At 41.9% G+C, this 18,232-nt stretch overlaps 1 protein-coding gene across 1 annotated transcript in view; it reads right to left on the reverse strand.

The window, feature by feature from the left end:
- Positions 1-18,232, reverse strand: part of LOC135052955 (vomeronasal type-2 receptor 116-like) — an 84,431-nt gene that overhangs the window by 20,301 nt on the left and 45,898 nt on the right. The window contains exon 4 of the mRNA XM_063957455.1: positions 8,912-9,136. Coding sequence (XP_063813525.1) covers positions 8,912-9,136 — 225 coding nt within the window. The remainder of the gene's footprint in view (positions 1-8,911; positions 9,137-18,232) is intronic.

Genomic DNA, 18,232 nt, shown 5'->3' on the forward strand with positions numbered 1-18,232 from the left:
ACACAAGGAGCCGTTCTGAGACTTTGTAACAACGAGTGTTCAGTGTAATAACACAAGGAGCCGTTCTGAGACTTTGTAACAACGAGTGTTCAGTGTAATAACACAAGGAGCCGTTCTGAGACTTTGTAACAACGAGTGTTCAGTGTAATAACACAAGGAGCCGTTCTGATACTTTGTAACAACGAGTGTTCAGTGTAATAACACAAGGAGCCGTTCTGAGACTTTGTAACAACGAGTGTTCAGTGTCATAACACAAGGAGCCGTTCTGAGACTTTGTAACAACGAGTGTTCAGTGTAATAACACAAGGAGCCGTTCTGAGACTTTGTAACAACGAGTGTTCAGTGTAATAACACAAGGAGCCGTTCTGAGACTTTGTAACAACGAGTGTTCAGTGTAATAACACAAGGAGCCGTTCTGAGACTTTGTAACAACGAGTGTTCAGTGTAATAACACAAGGAGCCGTTCTGAGACTTTGTTACAACGAGTGTTCAGTGTAATAACACAAGGAGCCGTTCTGAGACTTTGTAACAACGAGTGTTCAGTGTAATAACACAAGGAGCCGTTCTGAGACTTTGTAACAACGAGTGTTCAGTGTAATAACACAAGGAGCCGTTCTGAGACTTTGTAACAACGAGTGTTCAGTGTCATAACACAAGGAGCCGTTCTGAGACTTTGTAACAACGAGTGTTCAGTGTCATAACACAAGGAGCCGTTCTGAGACTTTGTAACAACGAGTGTTCAGTGTAATAACACAAGGAGCCGTTCTGAGACTTTGTAACAACGAGTGTTCAGTGTAATAACACAAGGAGCCGTTCTGAGACTTTGTAACAACGAGTGTTCAGTGTAATAACACAAGGAGCCGTTCTGAGACTTTGTAACAACGAGTGTTCAGTGTAATAACACAAGGAGCCGTTCTGAGACTTTGTAACAACGAGTGTTCAGTGTAATAATACAAGGAGCCTTTCTGAGACTTTGTAACAACGAGTGTTCAGTGTAATAACACAAGGAGCCGTTCTGAGACTTTGTAACAACGAGTGTTCAGTGTAATAACACAAGGAGCCGTTCTGAGACTTTGTAACAACGAGTGTTCAGTGTAATAACACAAGGAGCCGTTCTGAGACTTTGTAACAACGAGTGTTCAGTGTAATAACACAAGGAGCCGTTCTGAGACTTTGTAACAACGAGTGTTCAGTGTAATAACACAAGGAGCCGTTCTGAGACTTTGTAACAACGAGTGTTCAGTGTAATAACACAAGGAGCCGTTCTGAGACTTTGTAACAACGAGTGTTCAGTGTAATAACACAAGGAGCCGTTCTGAGACTTTGTAACAACGAGTGTTCAGTGTAATAACACAAGGAGCCGTTCTGAGACTTTGTAACAACGAGTGTTCAGTGTAATAACACAAGGAGCCGTTCTGAGACTTTGTAACAACGAGCGTTCAGTGTAATAACACAAGGAGCCGTTCTGAGACTTTGTAACAACGAGTGTTCAGTGTAATAACACAAGGAGCCGTTCTGAGACTTTGTAACAACGAGTGTTCAGTGTAATAACACAAGGAGCCGTTCTGAGACTTTGTAACAACGAGTGTTCAGTGTAATAACACAAGGAGCCGTTCTGAGACTTTGTAACAACGAGTGTTCAGTGTAATAACACAAGGAGCCGTTCTGAGACTTTGTAACAACGAGTGTTCAGTGTAATAACACAAGGAGCCGTTCTGAGACTTTGTAACAACGAGTGTTCAGTGTAATAACACAAGGAGCCGTTCTGAGACTTTGTAACAACGAGTGTTCAGTGTAATAACACAAGGAGCCGTTCTGAGACTTTGTAACAACGAGTGTTCAGTGTAATAACACAAGGAGCCGTTCTGAGACTTTGTAACAACGAGTGTTCAGTGTAATAACACAAGGAGCCGTTCTGAGACTTTGTAACAACGAGTGTTCAGTGTAATAACACAAGGAGCCGTTCTGAGACTTTGTAACAACGAGTGTTCAGTGTAATAACACAAGGAGCCGTTCTGAGACTTTGTAACAACGAGTGTTCAGTGTAATAACACAAGGAGCCGTTCTGAGACTTTGTAACAATGAGTGTTCAGTGTAATAACACAAGGAGCCGTTCTGAGATTTTGTAACAACGAGTGTTCAGTGTAATAACACAAGGAGCCGTTCTGAGACTTTGTAACAACGAGTGTTCAGTGTATTAACACAAGGAGCCGTTCTGAGACTTTGTAACAACGAGTGTTCAGTGTAATAACACAAGGAGCCGTTCTGAGACTTTGTAACAACGAGTGTTCAGTGTAATAACACAAGTAGCCGTTCTGAGACTTTGTAACAACGAGTGTTCAGTGTAATAACACAAGGAGCCGTTCTGAGACTTTGTAACAACAAGCGGTGATTACTGCATCTGATTATTCCGTCTCTCTACAAGCAGTTAGTGGACAATCTGAGAATACTGATTTGCACAGCAACTAATAAGTATATCCCCTATTGCACATATTGTGGTTATTATATACGCATGAGAGCTGATCCATATTTTATTTTAGGTGCATATAGAAATCCGGCTTTTGAAAATAAGAATTAATTAGAGTTGTTGAATTTATATATGCATATGATAGCTTTTTTTATTAGATTAAGAATTTTAGAGATTTATGTGATTAATCCAGAATAAAAAGGTGTTTTTATGTATATATGTGAATTCACTTTATTTGGAGTCTGAAAGGTTCTTAAATAGCGCAGAGTGTTCTTTTCTTATATTGTCTAGTTGGTAATTCCCCCTTTCTTAAAGGGGAACCGCTGATTTTATGCTTACACTAGCACAATTAACATTCAGCAGCTGATTAATATCTGTATTCCTATTAACTATTAAGGTTTGTTTTAGAATAAATATAACATTTAAAATTTAGTACTAGCGCCGTGAGACATTCTTGTATGAAGATTCTACACTGTGTTAATTTATCCATATTATTCCTCTTTCTGTTGATCATTATCAGTGTCCTACTACACAAATCAAGAGGTTCATATTTCAACTACTTCTATTATTTATTATTATCCTTTATATGACATCACAAGGAATTAACAACACCCAATTACAGAGTACATAAAAAAATACGCAAAACAGGCAAACAGTGACTTACTGTCAAAGACAATGTAGGACAAGTACAGGGTAAATAACATATCTGCATCAGCTCCCGACACTGAACTAAGTGTCATGGTGTCAGAAAACTGTGTGATTTGATGCTGTTGAAGATGGTTAAAGTAAGAGAATGAAAAGCACATGAGGAAAGAGGACCCGGCTCATGAAAACTTACATTCTAAAGGGGAGAGACCGACAGATGTGATGCAGATGAGTGAGCATGGAACAGAATGTTATGATGAGATTTGGCTGCAGTTGTTGGGTATCGAGAGCCAATTTAAAGTTTTGTAGAGAGGTGGAGATTCTGAGGGGGAGATACAAAGAATTCCATAGAAAGAGAGTGGCACAAGAAAAATATTGGAGCTTGGAGTGGGAGGAAGTAATCAGTAGGCAGTGCCTTAGCGGAGTGAAGAGTGCAGGTGGGAGTGTAAAGGGAGATAAGTTCAGAGATGTAAATGGGAGAAGAGTGGGTAAGAGCTTTGTAATGTAGCGTGAGAAACTTTACTTGTATTCTGAAAGGGAAGGAATGTTAGTTATGGGCTTGTAGAAGAGATGAGTTGGACAGTTTTGTTTGATGAGGTTGATAAACTGGGAAACAGCATTGAGGATAGATTGGAGTAGAGAAAGGCATTTTTCAGGGATTCCAGATAGAAGGAGATTACAGTACTCCAGTCTGGAGATGATCAGTGAGTGAATTAAGGACTTGGTAGCATCCTGGTTGAGAAAGGGTCTGATCCTGGAAATATTTACAGATGAAAATGGCAGGTTTGTGAGAGGTGATACATTTGTGGTTTGAAGTAGAGAAAGGAGTTAAAGATTACTCCAATACAGCACACTTGGAGGCTAGAGGATACAATGGTGCCATTAATAGATAAAGAAATTGTGGTGGGTGAGGTTGTGTGGAAGGGTGGAAAGATGATCAGGTCAGTCTTAGTCATGTTATGTTTAAGAAAGTGCTGGGACATCTACGAAAAGGTAGCATAAAGAGAGTTGGAGATATAGTATGATGGAGGAGAGTGAAGGAGAGGTCAGGGGACAAAAGGTAAATTTGAGTATCATCAGCATAGAGAGGAATTGGTAGTCAAAAAAGCTGATGAGTTTACATAAAGAGGACATATAGATAGAGAAAAGGAAATAACCAAGAACAGAACCTTGAAAGACAACAACAGTTAGTGAAAGTGGAGGTAAAGTGGCATCATGAGAGGAGAAAGAGAAGGAACAGTCAGAGATCAGACCAAGAGAGTGAAGGATATGCAGAAGAGGGTAGTCCACACTGTCAAAAGCAGAGTTTAAAATTAATTATCAGAGATCAGTGTCCCTTAAATGTTGCAGCATGAAGGTCATTGCAGACTTTGTGATGACAGTTTCAATGGAGTAGACAGGACAAAATCCAGACTGGAATGGGTCAAGCAGGGAGTGGGAGGATAGAAAGGCAGTAATGCAGTTGTACAGAATATGCTCAAGTAGTTTGTAGTGAAACATGAGGAGAGAAATGTGTCAGTACATGGAGAGGGTGTTTGGATCAATGGTAGGTTTTAAGAATAGGGGAAATGAGTGTATTCTTGAAGGCATAGGGTACAGTGCCTCATGAGAGGGAGATATTGAGGAAGTGAGTCAAATGGAGAGGTGGTGGTGAGAAGGAATGGATGATGGTTATGAATTTATCATTAGTTATAAGGAAGAAAGATGTTAGAGCTGATAAGAGGGACAGGGAGGGGTGTTAAGGGACAGGAGGTTGCTGATGGACTGGTAGGATGTGAAGTCCTAATGTACAGATAGGTCCTCCATTATCTTTGCTGACTGAGGCATTAGTCGCGATCGGGCATACGCAGCGTGCCTGGGCGCAAGGAGGCGCGCCTAGTTGAAGGGATGCGCACAGAGCGTTTAGTGTTACCTTTGAGTGTAATACCTAAGATCATCCACCAGATGTCGCTTTTTAAAATCACCAATGCGCATGCGTGTGGTCTCCATTAAAATACAATACTGAACTACAGGGTAAGAACTACTTTACTGGTGCGTCTCATTACGCTACATTATGCTACAGTATGTCATAAAGTATATAACAGTATATACAGTACAGATGCAAATAGTACAACATATACAGATGCAAACAAACGTGTTACAGATACAGTGTGGTCTATTGATGTTAGGAATATGTGAGCGTCCAAATCCCATAGTATTAAGTATAATGGGGAGAGATAAAAGATACTCCCTAAGTTCCTGGATGCCAAATCACTGTGTGAATAGTTTATACAGATGAAAATGAACATTTTAAAACACTTGTGTATGCAGACGCAACTAATGTGTGAAAGGAATAATGTAGCTCATTGACTTTACAGTATGTACAGTGCACTAAATGAGCAGCCGAGTCCCCTAATGGCATAAATGAAAACCAATAGGAAGGAATCACTGCTTGCATTACTTTTACACATGAACTTGTGTATCTTCCATGCAGCGACGTAGGCTATCAGTGAAGGCTCCCACCTCCCATGCTGAGGATCCCGGCTTCGATTCCCAAAGTGCCAATCTATATATTTTTTTCCCCTTACATTCACTTTATTAATTTTGTTTTTCTGTGTAATATATTGTAAAACATTCAATGGAAAGGTGCACACAGGTTTCACATAAATCAGGGTTTTTAGTGAACAGCTAATTAGTACCATAATAGAACATACTGTACAGAGATACTAAGGACGGTGATTTGGCACCCAGGAACTTAGGGAGGAGCTTTTATCTCTCTACACTATACATAGAAAGATTGCAATGGAGAGAGATAAAAGCTCCTCCCTAAGTTCCTGGGTGCCAAATCATCATTCTTACTATCTCTGTACAGTATATTCTATTAGGGTACTAATTAGCTGTTCATGCTAATTAGTTGTTCACTAAAAACCCTGATTTATGTGAAACCTGTGTGCACACTTCCATTGAACGTTTTACAATGGATTACACAGGAAAAAAAGAATATGAAAGTGATTGTCAGGGTAAAAAAAATTCACACTTTAGTTAGAAATTAGAACTACATTATTCCTTTTACACATTAGTTGCGTCTGCATACACAAGTGTTTTAACATGTTCGTTTGCGTCTGAATAATTTTTTTACATTTTTTTTACTCTCTCCGTCTGACCATTGGTTACCATCTATGAGTACACTATGCAGTACAGGACTATATTAAAATTACAGTCATCACTGACCATTTTCCAGAGCTTGTACTGTAGATCAATCCGCCGCTATTCAAACTAAAGTACTGGATTAGTGGAGCATTAGCCACCCAGTGGTGGAGATGTGTATTGCATGCTGAGTATCTAGTCATGCCTCAACGCGCCTGTCCGTGATTAAACTCAGCAACATAAGCTATCGCCTCGGCGTGACTAAACCTCCGTCTATGTGCTGAAACAATCAAGATAATGGAGGACTCATCTGTATAGAGTACATTTTGGATGTGAAGTAAGTGGAAAAATCAAGAGCCTAGAATGAGGAGGGGAGATGAGTTTTTGGTTATGTAAACTTCTCTAGACACATGCATTTAATTGTAATATCCTTGATATTCAAAGATTTATCTAATCACGACAGGTTTCACAGACTAACAGAGCAACATCTGCGATCCCAGAATGTCCAAGTTATTCAATATTGAACACAGTTTGATTAACGATAGAGAATAATGGAGATTTCGATAAGTTTACTCTGATGAATTCCCCCAATGAAAAGAGTAAAGATTCTTCAAAAATATTTATTTTATTGAAATCCCTTTGGCATTTTGTTTAATTATAAATGAATTCCAAATTGGAAAAAATATTTTCCCTTTTGTTATCTTACTTTTTACAATTTTACTTTGCTATTATATAAATTTATATTTTTAAAGAAATAATTCACTGTGGGGGAATTCCATAGTGCTTGAGGTTTACTGAGGTCAAACAAACAACTCACATACTGTACCTCACACCTGATTTTGGATTACCACAGTTATGAAGGAATCTAATATCTATGGGATCTAATTATAAAAAAAACTATGGTTGAAGGTTTTTCAGCTCTGAAAAAAATATACTCATCTCTCCATGCAGAATATCAAGATTGTATGTTAATATTTCAGATCTCAAAGCTGTGAACATAAGAACAGTCTGCACATGTTGACATGTTCATTGTTGTCATTTTATCAATGTTCAAAATACCAAAATCCTAATTTAGTCTACTATCTTGATGGCAGTGACGATAGGCAGACAGAACCTGGGGCAAAAAAACCATGGTATGGTTGACACAACGTTTTCTCAATTTCTCCTTTACCACCAAATTCAGCTCAATTTTCAGAATTAAAAGCATTAACCAAGTCTTGACTTATGTCAGAAGAGAGGACCATAAATACTCATACAGAAAGTTCATATGATTTTGTTGTATTACTTGATTTTGGCGATTCATATAAAAAAGAGACTTCATAACAGTAACAAGCAACCAATATGTACATGTTAAAGCAGTTAAGGAGTTGCCAGAAGTCATACAATTAAAACCTACTCTTGGCTGCTACAAATACCAATCCCAGGACAAGATAAAACTAATAATGTAAATAACTGTGTGCAGTTATAGCATCCATGAGTAATCTGATTAAGACCTACTGATATAGTAATATCTTCACATTATTTCTAGACGTATACTTTGTCTCCTGTATTGTCTATTTGCAAATTAAAAAATCAGTAAGGAAGGTTAAAACACTACCTTCATATATTTCCTTTTACACATCCTATAACCAAATGTAATTCAAGTTACAGAGGCTAGAATGACTCAGTGTGATTTGGTATCGGATGAAGGGGACAGTATGTCATTGCTAAGGCACAAGATTATTTCTGTATGTATAGTATGCTAATGTAATACCATCTGTTCAAAGTACACATTTTACTACACTACTTTAAAAATAAACCAAATAATCTGTAACATTCGCAAGTGGGAGAGGTGATGGAAAACTAGTACTACTACTACTACTACTACTACTACTACTACTACTACTACTACTACTACTACTACTACAACAACTACTACTACTACTACTACAACAACTACTACTACTACCTATTACTACCAACACTTCCACAACAACTAAAACTAATTCTACCACTATCACTAATACTACTACTACTACTACTACTATTACTTACTACTACAACTCCTACTCCTACTACTACTACTACTAATAATAATAATAATAATAATAATAATATAAAATTGATTTAATCACAATGTTCTTGTATATTCTTTGTTGTCTAACAAATTTTGGGAACCTAACTTCAGTGCTTCATGAAACTCAAAGTGCTTGAGATGACTAATAATATGATCATGTGTTTTATATCTGCACAGTGTGCCTTCATCAGTTTGCCATAAAGGTGGCACCTACTGTTTGCCCTATCACACTATGCTGCACCAAGAGGCTCTCTGAAAAATCCCTTTAGCAAATTTACTATTTTCTCTCACTAATCTCGGCTAGGAAGATATTCCATGTCCAGTCAAAATAATTCATTACACAGAAGTTAATGATGTTTTTCTTTGTGTAACAAATTTGTTGCCAGATGTCATGTATCTAGGCTTACCATACATACCGTGTAACTGGGGCACACATGAAACACACAGATTCTCTAGCTGAGTAATACCAGGTGAAATGCAAGTTTGAAGTCAGCCAGCGACAGAATATGTGTGATTCATGTGTCCTGGTATAAAGGGATAGTACGGCACATCTGCATGTATAATACACCAACTGCATTCCTACTGTATATGATATACTGAATTTCATCATCTCTTACCATGCCATTTTTCCACGTGATTTCTCCTGCTTTTATATTATAAAACTGGTCATCTTGTGATTCGTCAAAGATGGTCACAGGCTTTATAACAAATTCATATGATGTATTAGTTTTATATATAACCCAATTTTCCATTAACCACTTGGAGGGCAGATCTCCTCTCTCATTGAAGGTCATCTCTTCTCCAGTGGGATCTGTGTAATGAAGGTTTCTCATAGAGTGCTGCTTTCAATAGGAAATAAAAATGTCTGTATAAGTAATGGCACAAACACAGTAAATGTTCTGGACATATAAATCCACTTATAGCATAACTGTGGCCATAGATTTTATAGGTAATGAGAGAATGGGTCTATTTACAAAACATAGGAAGTAGAGATGAGTGGGTTCGGTTCTCCGAGAACCTAACCCCCCCGAACTCCACGTGGTTTACACGGGTCCGAGGCAACTTCGGTTCTTCCTGCCCGACTTGGAAAACCCGAATGAGGCAAAACGTTATCATCCCGCTGTCGGATTCTCGCGAGATTCAGATTCCATATAAAGAGCTGCGCGTCGCCGCCGTATTCACTTGTGCATTGTAGACAGAGCGGAGAGGACGTGGCTACGTTCTCTCAGTGGAAATCTCAATATCAGTGCTCAGTATCAGTGCTTACTGATAACTTATTGCTGCTCAGTAATACTTCTAGTTGTGTGTCTCTCCTGCTCAGTGTCAGTTCTAGTATCCTCATCAGTGCTCAGTATCACTGCTCATTGTCTTGTGCTACATTGTGTGGTGCTCAGTATATTTCAGTACATTACTAATAGTCCAGTGCTGCATCTTGCTGCTCAGTGTCAGTTCTTCTCAGTATAATCCTCATCAGTGCTCAGTATCACTGCTCATTGTCTTGTGCTGCATTGTGTGGTGCTCAGTATACTACAGTACATTATTAATAGTCCAGGGCTGCATCATGTTGCTCAATGTCAGTTCTAGTCCGCATCAGTGCTCAGTATCACTGCTCATTGTCTTGTGCTACATTGTGTGGTGCTCAGTATACTACAGTACATTACTAATAGTCCAGTGCTGCATCTTACTGCTCAGTGTCAGTTCTAGTATTCTCATCAGTGCTCAGTATCACTGCTCATTGTCTTGTGCTGCATTGTGTGGTGCTCAGTATATTTCAGTACATTACTAATAGTCCAGGGCTGCATCTTGCTGCCCAGTGTCAGTTCTTGTATCCTCATCAGTGCTCAGTATCACTGCTCATTGTCTTGTGCTGCATTGTGTGGTGCTCAGTATGTTACAGTACATTACTAATAGTCCAGTGCTACATCTTACTGCTCAGTGTCAGTTCTAGTATTCTCATCAGTGCTCAGTATCACTGCTCATTGTCTTGTGCTGCATTGTGTGGTGCTTAGAGATGAGCGGGTTCGGTTTCTTTGAATCCGAACCCGCACGAACTTCACTTTTTTTTCCACGGGTCCGAGCGACTCGGATCTTCCCGCCTTGCTCGGTTAACCCGAGCGCGCCCGAACGTCATCATGACGCTGTCGGATTCTCGCGAGGCTCGGATTCTATCGCGAGACTCGGATTCTATATAAGGAGCCGCGCGTCGCCGCCATTTTCACTCGTGCATTGAGATTGATAGGGAGAGGACGTGTCTGGCGTCCTCTCCATTAGAATAGAGATAGATAGATTAGATAGAGAGAGATTGTGCAGAGTCGCAGACAGAGTTAGTTTACCACAGTCAGTGACCAGTGCAGTTGCTAGTTAACTTTTATTTAATATAATATATCCGTTCACTTCTCTCTGCTATATCCGTTCTCTGCCTGAAAAAAAAAACGATACACAGCACAGTCAGTCACACAGTGTGACTCAGTCTGTGTGCACTCAGCTCAGCCCAGTGTGCTGCACAGTCATCAATGTATAAATTAAAAGCTTATAATTAATTGTGGGGGAGACTGGGGAGCACTGCAGGTTGTTAGCAGGAGCCAGGAGTACAATTATATTAATTAACAGTGCACACTTTTGCTGCAGGAGTGGTGACCAGTGCCTGACCACCAGTATAGTATTGTTGTATACTACTAATATCTCTTTAAATATCAACCAGTCTATATTAGCAGCAGACACAGTACAGTGCGGTAGTTCACGGCTGTGGCTACCTCTGTGTCGGCACACGGCAGGCAGTCCGTCCGACCAGAATTGTATTATTTATTATTATATACCTACCACCTAACCGTGGTTTTTTTTTCATTCTTTATACCGTCATAGTGTCATCCTAATTGTTACGAGTATACTACTATCTCTTTATCAACCAGTGTACAGTGCGGTAGTTCACGGCTGTGGCTACCTCTGTGTCGGCACACGGCAGGCAGTCCGTCCGACCAGAATTGTATTATTTATTATTATATACCTACCACCTAACCGTGGTTTTTTTTTCATTCTTTATACCGTCATAGTGTCATCCTAATTGTTACGAGTATACTACTATCTCTTTATCAACCAGTGTACAGTGCGGTAGTTCACGGCTGTGGCTACCTCTGTGTCGGCACACGGCAGGCAGTCCGTCCGACCAGAATTGTATTATTTATTATTATATACCTACCACCTAACCGTGGTTTTTTTTTCATTATTTATACCGTCATAGTGTCATCCTAATTGTTACGAGTATACTACTATCTCTTTATCAACCAGTGTACAGTGCGGTAGTTCACGGCTGTGGCTACCTCTGTGTCGGCACACGGCAGGCAGTCCGTCCGACCAGAATTGTATTATTTATTATTATATACCTACCACCTAACCGTGGTTTTTTTTTCATTCTTTATACCGTCATAGTGTCATCCTAATTGTTACGAGTATACTACTATCTCTTTATCAACCAGTGTACAGTGCGGTAGTTCACGGCTGTGGCTACCTCTGTGTCGGCACACGGCAGGCAGTCCGTCCGACCAGAATTGTATTATTTATTATTATATACCTACCACCTAACCGTGGTTTTTTTTTCATTCTTTATACCGTCATAGTGTCATCCTAATTGTTACGAGTATACTACTATCTCTTTATCAACCAGTGTACAGTGCGGTAGTTCACGGCTGTGGCTACCTCTGTGTCGGCACACGGCAGGCAGTCCGTCCGACCAGAATTGTATTATTTATTATTATATACCTACCACCTAACCGTGGTTTTTTTTTCATTCTTTATACCGTCATAGTGTCATCCTAATTGTTACGAGTATACTACTATCTCTTTATCAACCAGTGTACAGTGCGGTAGTTCACGGCTGTGGCTACCTCTGTGTCGGCAGTCGGCAGGCAGTCCGTCCATCCATAATTGTATTATTATTATAATATATACCACCTAACCGTGGTTTTTTTTTCATTCTTTATACCGTCATAGTGTCATACTAGTTGTTACGAGTATACTACTATCTCTTTATCAACCAGTGTACAGTGCGGTAGTTCACGGCTGTGGCTACCTCTGTGTCGGCAGTCGGCAGGCAGTCCGTCCATCCATAATTGTATTATTATTATAATATATACCACCTAACTGTGGTTTTTTTTGCATTCTTTATACCGTCGTCATAGTGTCATACTAGTTGTTACGAGTATACTACTATCTCTTTATCAACCAGTGTACAGTGCGGTAGTTCACGGCTGTGGCTACCTCTGTGTCGGCAGTCGGCAGGCAGTCCGTCCATCCATAATTGTATTATTATTATAATATATACCACCTAACCGTGGTTTTTTTTTCATTCTTTATACCGTCGTCATAGTGTCATACTAGTTGTTACGAGTATACTACTATCTCTTTATCAACCAGTGTACAGTGCGGTAGTTCACGGCTGTGGCTACCTCTGTGTCGGCAGTCGGCAGGCAGTCCGTCCATCCATAATTGTATTATTATTATAATATATACCACCTAACCGTGGTTTTTTTTTCATTCTTTATACCGTCGTCATAGTGTCATACTAGTTGTTACGAGTATACTACTATCTCTTTATCAACCAGTGTACAGTGCGGTAGTTCACGGCTGTGGCTACCTCTGTGTCGGCAGTCGGCAGGCAGTCCGTCCATCCATAATTGTATTATTATTATAATATATACCACCTAACCGTGGTTTTTTTTTCATTCTTTATACCATCGTCATAGTGTCATACTAGTTGTTACGAGTATACTACTATCTCTTTATCAACCAGTGTACAGTGCGGTAGTTCACGGCTGTGGCTACCTCTGTGTCGGCAGTCGGCAGGCAGTCCGTCCATCCATAATTGTATTATTATTATAATATATACCACCTAACCGTGGTTTTTTTATACCACCTAACCGTGGCAGTCCGTCCATAATTGTATACTAGTATCCAATCCATCCATCTCCATTGTGTACCTGAGGTGCCTTTTAGTTCTGCCTATAAAATATGGAGAACAAAAAAGTTGAGGTTCCAAAATTAGGGAAAGATCAAGATCCACTTCCACCTCGTGCTGAAGCTGCTGCCACTAGTCATGGCCGAGACGATGAAATGCCAGCAACGTCGTCTGCCAAGGCCGATGCCCAATGTCATAGTACAGAGCATGTCAAATCCAAAACACCAAATATCAGAAAAAAAAGGACTCCAAAACCTAAAATAAAATTGTCGGAGGAGAAGCGTAAACTTGCCAATATGCCATTTACCACACGGAGTGGCAAGGAACGGCTGAGGCCCTGGCCTATGTTCATGGCTAGTGGTTCAGCTTCACATGAGGATGGAAGCACTCAGCCTCTCGCTAGAAAACTGAAAAGACTCAAGCTGGCAAAAGCACCGCAAAGAACTGTGCGTTCTTTGAAATCCCAAATCCACAAGGAGAGTCCAATTGTGTCGGTTGCGATGCCTGACCTTCCCAACACTGGACGTGAAGAGCATGCGCCTTCCACTATTTGCATGCCCCCTGCAAGTGCTGGAAGGAGCACCCGCAGTCCAGTTCCTGATAGTCAGATTGAAGATGTCAGTGTTGAAGTACACCAGGATGAGGAGGATATGGGTGTTGCTGGCGCTGGGGAGGAAATTGACCAGGAGGATTCTGATGGTGAGGTGGTTTGTTTAAGTCAGGCACCCGGGGAGACACCTGTTGTCCGTGGGAGGAATATGGCCGTTGACATGCCAGGTGAAAATACCAAAAAAATCAGCTCTTCGGTGTGGAGGTATTTCACCAGAAATGCGGACAACAGGTGTCAAGCCGTGTGTTCCCTTTGTCAAGCTGTAATAAGTAGGGGTAAGGACGTTAACCACCTCGGAACATCCTCCCTTATACGTCACCTGCAGCGCATTCATAATAAGTCAGTGACAAGTTCAAAAACTTTGGGTGACAGCGGAAGCAGTCCACTGACCAGTAAATCCCTTCCTCTTGTAACCAAGCTCACGCAAACCACCCCACCAACTCCCTCAGTGTCAATTTCCTCCTTCCCCAGGAATGCCAATAGTCCTGCAGGCCATGTCACTGGCAAGTCTGACGAGTCCTTTCCTGCCTGGGATTCCTCCGATGCATCCTTGCGTGTAACGCCTACTGCTGCTGGCGCTGCTGTTGTTGCCGCTGGGAGTCGATGGTCATCCCAGAGGGGAAGTCGTAAGCCCACTTGTACTACTTCCAGTAAGCAATTGACTGTTCAACAGTCCTTTGCGAGGAAGATGAAATATCACAGCAGTCATCCTACTGCAAAGCGGATAACTGAGTCCTTGACAACTATGTTGGTGTTAGACGTGCGTCCGGTATCCGCCGTTAGTTCACAGGGAACTAGACAATTTATTGAGGCAGTGTGCCCCCGTTACCAAATACCATCTAGGTTCCACTTCTCTAGGCAGGCGATACCGAGAATGTACACGGACGTCAGAAAAAGACTCACCAGTGTCCTAAAAAATGCAGTTGTACCCAATGTCCACTTAACCACGGACATGTGGACAAGTGGAGCAGGGCAGGGTCAGGACTATATGACTGTGACAGCCCACTGGGTAGATGTATGGACTCCCGCCGCAAGAACAGCAGCGGCGGCACCAGTAGCAGCATCTCGCAAACGCCAACTCTTTCCTAGGCAGGCTACGCTTTGTATCACCGCTTTCCAGAATACGCACACAGCTGAAAACCTCTTACGGCAACTGAGGAAGATCATCGCGGAATGGCTTACCCCAATTGGACTCTCCTGTGGATTTGTGGCATCGGACAACGCCAGCAATATTGTGTGTGCATTAAATATGGGCAAATTCCAGCACGTCCCATGTTTTGCACATACCTTGAATTTGGTGGTGCAGAATTTTTTAAAAAACGACAGGGGCGTGCAAGAGATGCTGTCGGTGGCCAGAAAAATTGCGGGACACTTTCGGCGTACAGGCACCACGTACAGAAGACTGGAGCACCACCAAAAACTACTGAACCTGCCCTGCCATCATCTGAAGCAAGAAGTGGTAACGAGGTGGAATTCAACCCTCTATATGCTTCAGAGGTTGGAGGAGCAGCAAAAGGCCATTCAAGCCTATACAATTGAGCACGATATAGGAGATGGAATGCACCTGTCTCAAGTGCAGTGGAGAATGATTTCAACGTTGTGCAAGGTTCTGATGCCCTTTGAACTTGCCACACGTGAAGTCAGTTCAGACACTGCCAGCCTGAGTCAGGTCATTCCCCTCATCAGGCTTTTGCAGAAGAAGCTGGAGGCATTGAAGAAGGAGCTAACACGGAGCGATTCCGCTAGGCATGTGGGACTTGTGGATGCAGCCCTTAATTCGCTTAACAAGGATTCACGGGTGGTCAATCTGTTGAAATCAGAGCACTACATTTTGGCCACCGTGCTCGATCCTAGATTTAAAGCCTACCTTGGATCTCTCTTTCCGGCAGACACAGGTCTGCTGGGGTTGAAAGACCTGCTGGTGACAAAATTGTCAAGTCAAGCGGAACGCGACCTGTCAACATCTCCTCCTTCACATTCTCCCGCAACTGGGGGTGCGAGGAAAAGGCTCAGAATTCCGAGCCCACCCGCTGGCGGTGATGCAGGGCAGTCTGGAGCGACTGCTGATGCTGACATCTGGTCCGGACTGAAGGACCTGACAACGATTACGGACATGTCGTCTACTGTCACTGCATATGATTCTCTCAACATTGATAGAATGGTGGAGGATTATATGAGTGACCGCATCCAAGTAGGCACGTCACACAGTCCGTACTTATACTGGCAGGAAAAAGAGGCAATTTGGAGGCCCTTGCACAAACTGGCTTTATTCTACCTAAGTTGCCCTCCCACAAGTGTGTACTCCGAAAGAGTGTTTAGTGCCGCCGCTCACCTTGTCAGCAATCGGCGTACGAGGTTACATCCAGAAAATGTGGAGAAGATGATGTTCATTAAAATGAATTATAATCAATTCCTCCGCGGAGACATTGACCAGCAGCAATTGCCTCCACAAAGTACACAGGGAGCTGAGATGGTGGATTCCAGTGGGGACGAATTGATAATCTGTGAGGAGGGGGATGTACACGGTGATATATCGGAGGGTGAAGATGAGGTGGACATCTTGCCTCTGTAGAGCCAGTTTGTGCAAGGAGAGATTAATTGCTTCTTTTTTGGGGGGGGTCCAAACCAACCCGTCATATCAGTCACAGTCGTGTGGCAGACCCTGTCACTGAAATGATGGGTTGGTTAAAGTGTGCATGTCCTGTTTTGTTTATACAACATAAGGGTGGGTGGGAGGGCCCAAGGATAATTCCATCTTGCACCTCTTTTTTCTTTTCTTTTTCTTTGCATCATGTGCTGATTGGGGAGGGTTTTTTGGAAGGGACATCCTGCGTGACACTGCAGTGCCACTCCTAGATGGGCCCGGTGTTTGTGTCGGCCACTAGGGTCGCTAATCTTACTCACACAGCTACCTCATTGCGCCTCTTTTTTTCTTTGCGTCATGTGCTGTTTGGGGAGGGTTTTTTGGAAGGGACATCCTGCGTGACACTGCAGTGCCACTCCTAGATGTGCCCGGTGTTTGTGTCGGCCACTAGGGTCGCTAATCTTACTCACACAGTCAGCTACCTCATTGCGCCTCTTTTTTTCTTTGCGTCATGTGCTGTTTGGGGAGGGTTTTTTGGAAGGGCCATCCTGCGTGACACTGCAGTGCCACTCCTAGATGGGCCCGGTGTTTGTGTCGGCCACTAGGGTCGCTTATCTTACTCACACAGCGACCTCGGTGCAAATTTTAGGACTAAAAATAATATTGTGAGGTGTGATGTGTTCAGAATAGGCTGAAAATGAGTGTAAATTATGTTTTTTGAGGTTAATAATACTTTGGGATCAAAATTACCCCCAAATTCTATGATTTAAGCTGTTTTTTAGGGTTTTTTTAAAAAAACACCCGAATCCAAAACACACCCGAATCCGACAAAAAAAATTCGGTGAGGTTTTGCCAAAACGCGGTCGAACCCAAAACACGGCCGCGGAACCGAACCCAAAACCAAAACACAAAACCCGAAAAATTTCCGGCGCTCATCTCTAGTGGTGCTCAGTATATTTCAGTACATTACTAATAGTCCAGGGCTGCATCTTGCTGCCCAGTGTCAGTTCTAGTATCCTCATCAGTGCTCAGTATCACTGCTCATTGTCTTGTGCTGCATTGTGTGGTGCTCAGTATATTTCAGTACATTACTAATAGTCCAGGGCTGCATCTTACTGCCCAGTGTCAGTTCTCAGTATCATCCTTATCAGTGCTCAGTATCTCTGCTCATTGTCTTGTGCTGCATTATGTGGTGCTCAGTATACTACAGTATATTACTAATAGTCCAGTGCTACATCTTGCTGCTCAGTGTCAGTTCTAGTATTCTCATCAGTGCTCAGTACCACTGCTCATTGTCTTGTGCTGCATTGTGTGGTGCTCAGTATACTACAGTACATTACTAATAGTCCAGGGCTGCATCTTGCTGCTCAGTGTCAGTTCTCAGTATCATCCTTATCAGTGCTCAGTATCACTGCTCATTGTCTTGTGCTGCATTGTGTGGTGCTCAGTATACTACAGTACATTACTAATAGTCCAGGGCTGCATCTTGCTGCTCAGTGTCAGTTATAGTATCCCCATCAGTGCTCAGTATCACTGCTCATTGTCTTGTGCTGCATTGTGTGGTGCTCAGTATATTACAGTACATTACTAATAGTCCAGGGCTGCATCTTACTGCTCAGTGTCAGTTCTAGTATCCCCATCAGTGCTCAGTATCACTGCTCATTGTCTTGTGCTGCATTGTGTGGTGCTCAGTATATTACAGTACATTACTAATAGTCCAGGGCTGCATCTTGCTGCTCAGTGTCAGTTCTAGTATCCCCATCAGTGCTCAGTATCACTGCTCATTGTCTTGT

The sequence above is a fragment of the Pseudophryne corroboree genome, chromosome 1 (assembly GCF_028390025.1).
Source record: "Pseudophryne corroboree isolate aPseCor3 chromosome 1, aPseCor3.hap2, whole genome shotgun sequence".
NCBI classification, from domain to species: Eukaryota; Metazoa; Chordata; class Amphibia; order Anura; family Myobatrachidae; genus Pseudophryne; species Pseudophryne corroboree.